This window comes from Neolamprologus multifasciatus, unplaced genomic scaffold, assembly GCF_963576455.1.
Source record: "Neolamprologus multifasciatus unplaced genomic scaffold, fNeoMul1.2 chr03_unloc_2, whole genome shotgun sequence".
NCBI classification, from domain to species: Eukaryota; Metazoa; Chordata; class Actinopteri; order Cichliformes; family Cichlidae; genus Neolamprologus; species Neolamprologus multifasciatus.
Window position 1 is genome coordinate 534,893 of NW_028181972.1, and position 3,975 is coordinate 538,867.

A 3,975-nucleotide genomic window follows, 5' to 3' on the forward strand; every position below is an offset into this window, starting at 1 on the left:
TTCCAGCTGATGCTCCAGCTGATGCTCCAGCTGATGCTCCAGCTGATGCTCCAGCTGATGCTAGCTGATGCTCCAGCTGATGCTAGCTGATGCTAGCTGATGCTCCAGCTGATGTTCCAGCTGATGCTCCAGCTGATGCTCCAGCTGATGCTAGCTGATGCTCCAGCTGATGTTCCAGCTGATGCTCCAGCTGATGTTCCAGCTGATGCTCCAGCTGATGCTCCAGCTGATGCTCCAGCTGATGCTAGCTGATGCTCCAGCTGATGTTCCAGCTGATGCTCCAGCTGATGCTCCAGCTGATGCTCCAGCTGATGCTAGCTGATGCTCCAGCTGATGTTCCAGCTGATGCTCCAGCTGATGCTCCAGCTGATGCTCCAGCTGATGCTAGCTGATGCTCCAGCTGATGCTAGCTGATGCTAGCTGATGCTCCAGCTGATGTTCCAGCTGATGCTCCAGCTGATGCTCCAGCTGATGCTCCAGCTGATGCTAGCTGATGCTCCAGCTGATGTTCCAGCTGATGCTCCAGCTGATGCTAGCTGATGCTAGCTGATGCTCCAGCTGATGTTCCAGCTGATGCTCCAGCTGATGCTCCAGCTGATGCTCCAGCTGATGCTAGCTGACGCTCCAGCTGATGTTCCAGCTGATGCACCAGCTGATGCTAGCTGATGCTCCAGCTGATGCTAGCTGATGCTAGCTGCTCGGTGAATGCGCTCCGGAGAAAAGCTAAAGTGAGCTGGACAGTCCGAACAATGGAGGCAGCTTCACGGGCGTTTCTGTCGGTGTGAAACCAGTGGAGCTGTCTGTGCAGTAACCAGCCTCAGCCGTAGGGTGGCAGTAATGTCACCAGTGGATGCAAACAGAGGATCCGTGACAGCGCTGAGAACAGATGCAGTTACTTCGTACGTGGAAGTTTTTGTCCCGACTTTGCAGAAAGAACATCTGAAGAGCTGATGCTGAGCTTCAGTTATATTCTCGTGTTTTATTGGTCTGATCAGCTGATGGCACTGATCGGTGTGTTACACCTGTACACTTTATTAGTGCAGGTTGAACCCAGCTGGTGTTTGAAAATAAAACGGAAGGTTCACGAGGTAAAAGCCACGGTTTGTTCCACGCTGTCCTCCACGGCAGCCACAGCTTCCACTGTGGATGATGTCTGGCTTCATGTGTAGTTCCGTGAGTCACCGCTTGTGTATCCGCGCCTGTCTCTACATGTTCGTGTCTGACTCGTCCCGTGTCAGTGCTGCCCGGGACGGTCCACAGCCGTCTGTGCTACTGTGGGGAAGTCACGAGTGCTGGCGTGAGGAAGCTACACGGATTGGCCGCAGTGTGTTTTTTCTGCTTTTTCTTGTGAAGGGAGGAGGAGTGTCCGGTTAGAGGAACATGATCTTCCTCACACGTTGAACTCGGAGTTGTCCAAACAGGAGGAGACGAGACTTCAGCAGGACAATGTAAGTGATCACGGAGGAGCTGAGGAGACTTTCTGCTGCTGCACACACTCACTCGTTCACACGGCATTCACAATACTAGTGATGGATGCAAGTCTGGTCTGTAAGTAAAAGTAATCTGATTACAGATGCACACCTTTTAGGTAACAGACTTTTAGATTTGAACATGTACAATGATACAGATACAGGCCAGAGTCCTGGAGCAGGGAAGCATGAGGTCTGCTGACCTGAGAGAGCACGCTGCGATGAGTGCAGCAGCTCACAGATAACAAGCACTAGTGATGGCTGCATTCATGCCGCTGCCTCAGCACAACGTTTAGCAAGTAAACCGTGAGCTGCTGTAATCATCATCGTCATTGTGTAACCTGCAGAGTAACGAATCCTTATTCCTGTTCTGCAGGTTGAGCTTCAGACTCGCCTACAGTTTCTCATATAACCTGTTCCAGTTCTGTGGCCACACGTGGATACTGGCCAATACTGTCGCCAGGTTTCTTATGTTTGGTCAAGGTAAGGTTAGCAAAAACTAACCAGTCTCAGTTCATCTGAATCAGTCTCTGACTTTTCCAGGAAGTGTGTCAGTAAACGGTCTGTGGAGCAGCTGTGCAGGTCAAAGTAAAGACACTAAAATGGCAATGCAGCCCTGAACGATGGACCGATGCTGTACGGATGCATGTTAGAGAACGTTTGGACCAATATAGAAAAACACCCAGCTTAGACTCCAGGCTCGGTTTGATCAGGCCGTCATTTAAATCTCATTAAGCTATTTTATGTATTTAAGAAAATGTATTCAGACATTTTCTGCTTTCCCCAAATTCTCCTGTGAAAACTTGAGCTGCAGACCTCCATCAGAGGAGATCATGGAGCAGAGGAGCAGCAGCTGGATGCACACTTTGCTCATCATATTAAACTTGTATCATTTCTTTGCTTTCATTCGTTTGTTGCGTGAGGTTGCTGTCGGACACAAACAGGCACCACGCTGCTTTGTTTCTCTGTAAACGCTCGTTTGTTGTTGCTGAATGAAGTTTCCAGTAAACACAGAAATGCTTCATAAGTTGACTAAGAAGTATATTTCCAAGTTAGGACTGATGAGCATCCAGCACACATTGTTTCTGACTGCAGATGCTTTGGCCGATACCTTTTACTCTGTGGGCTTTGTGATGAGTCTCTGCCAGCTGCTCTCCATTCTGGAGTTTTTCCACATTGCGGACGGCATCGAGAAAGCCCGACTCCTCCCTCGCTTCATCCAAGTGCGTACGCAGCTCAAAGTTTAATGAGATTTTTATTGTTGTTGTTTTTGTTATCTTTGATTGATACGCTGTGTCTTCCTGCTCCTCAGGTTATGGAGAAGAACCTTCTGTTGATTATGATCATCATGCTGGAGGAGCTGCAGAGTAAACCGGTGGTGTGTGTGCAGCTCTTCTTCTGGAACGTCCTGGACCTCCTCCGGTACGCACCGCAGGTTTTATAAGGACGCAGCTGCATTTGAACCCAATAATGTAGTTTTACAGTGATGCACAAACACATCGGCTTTTCAAACTTCAACTTTACTTTGTTAAATCGTTTTAAAAGCACACAGGATGCAGAGCTTTAAGAAGCTTTTAGTTCCTTACAGTTGAACAGCACTCCCTGGACCTGACCTCTCAGCACAATTATTTTACTAATGTGTCAAACTATCTACATTTTTAAACCATGACGTCTTACTTTCCCTCTAAGCAGATACCCAGGGCAGGGACCCTCCCCCTAAACAGCCAGTTTACATTCCAGTGTAGGATCCACTGATATCAGGTCGCAGTGGAAATATTTTTGGTTATTTCTGTGAAAAAGAAACCACTTTGTGACATGTTGATACATGATGTTTGATTTGTCTGCTAGATGGAAAATATTAAGTTGGTGATGTCTGATAGGGACACGCCGTAGTTCATGAACAATAAGAGTAGTTATTGATAAAGTTATAACTGCACATACGCAAGAAAGGAGAAAACAAAAACTTATTTCATTTAATAATAATCGAAACATTAAGTACATTAAAAAAATAAAACAGGGCAACCAAGCATATCTGACTGGAGCTTTAATGAGTTTTCATTATTTACACCAGCGGTCCCCAACCTTTTTGGCATCACAGACCGGCCTTTAAGGTGTTGCAGATAAACACAACAAAATGAAACCAGTACCGAAGATTTATTCATAACACAGGAAAAAAAACAGAGTAACAATAAAAACCCTGAAAACCACAAATGTCACAGCGGAGCCTCAAACGACTCATGCACCGGCCCGTGACCCGGACGTTGGTGTTCTGGTTCATGGTGATCACCATAACACCAGGCCTGAGGAGGGAGCGTATTTACACACACACATAATACTAATATTAACAATGATGATGTGTGTATCAGTAGAAGGTTATGAACGTGCACACACACTCACATCTAAATATTTGAAGTCCAAACATCCACATTTGTTCCAGTGTTGTGGACAGACTGACTGTTCTGAAGGCAGAACTTCAACAATGTCTCTAATGATAATAATAATAATA

General features: G+C 46.5%; 1 protein-coding gene across 2 annotated transcripts; it reads left to right on the forward strand.

Annotated features, from left to right (window-relative positions):
- The first annotated feature begins 683 nt into the window (after positions 1-683).
- Positions 684-3,962, forward strand: hacd4 (3-hydroxyacyl-CoA dehydratase 4). 2 transcript variants are annotated; one of them, XM_085153168.1, is made up of 4 exons: positions 684-1,548; positions 1,846-1,952; positions 2,565-2,692; positions 2,782-3,962. In XM_085153168.1, exons 2-4 carry the CDS (start codon positions 1,940-1,942, stop codon positions 2,911-2,913), a joined length of 273 nt encoding a protein of 90 aa, XP_085009294.1. In that variant the 5' UTR covers positions 684-1,548; positions 1,846-1,939; the 3' UTR covers positions 2,914-3,962. The 2 variants fall into 2 exon arrangements, with proteins under 2 accessions (XP_085009294.1, XP_085009293.1); XM_085153167.1 differs by having other exon boundaries at positions 684-1,448.
- The last annotated feature ends 13 nt before the right edge of the window (positions 3,963-3,975 follow it).

Bases quoted from the DNA above. Each gene is read 5' to 3' on its own strand.
- hacd4 (XM_085153167.1), top strand. The intron at 1,953-2,564 runs GTAAGGTTAGCA...TTCTGACTGCAG, and splicing joins GTTTCTTATGTTTGGTCAAG to ATGCTTTGGCCGATACCTTT. The intron at 2,693-2,781 runs GTGCGTACGCAG...CCTGCTCCTCAG, and splicing joins TCCTCCCTCGCTTCATCCAA to GTTATGGAGAAGAACCTTCT.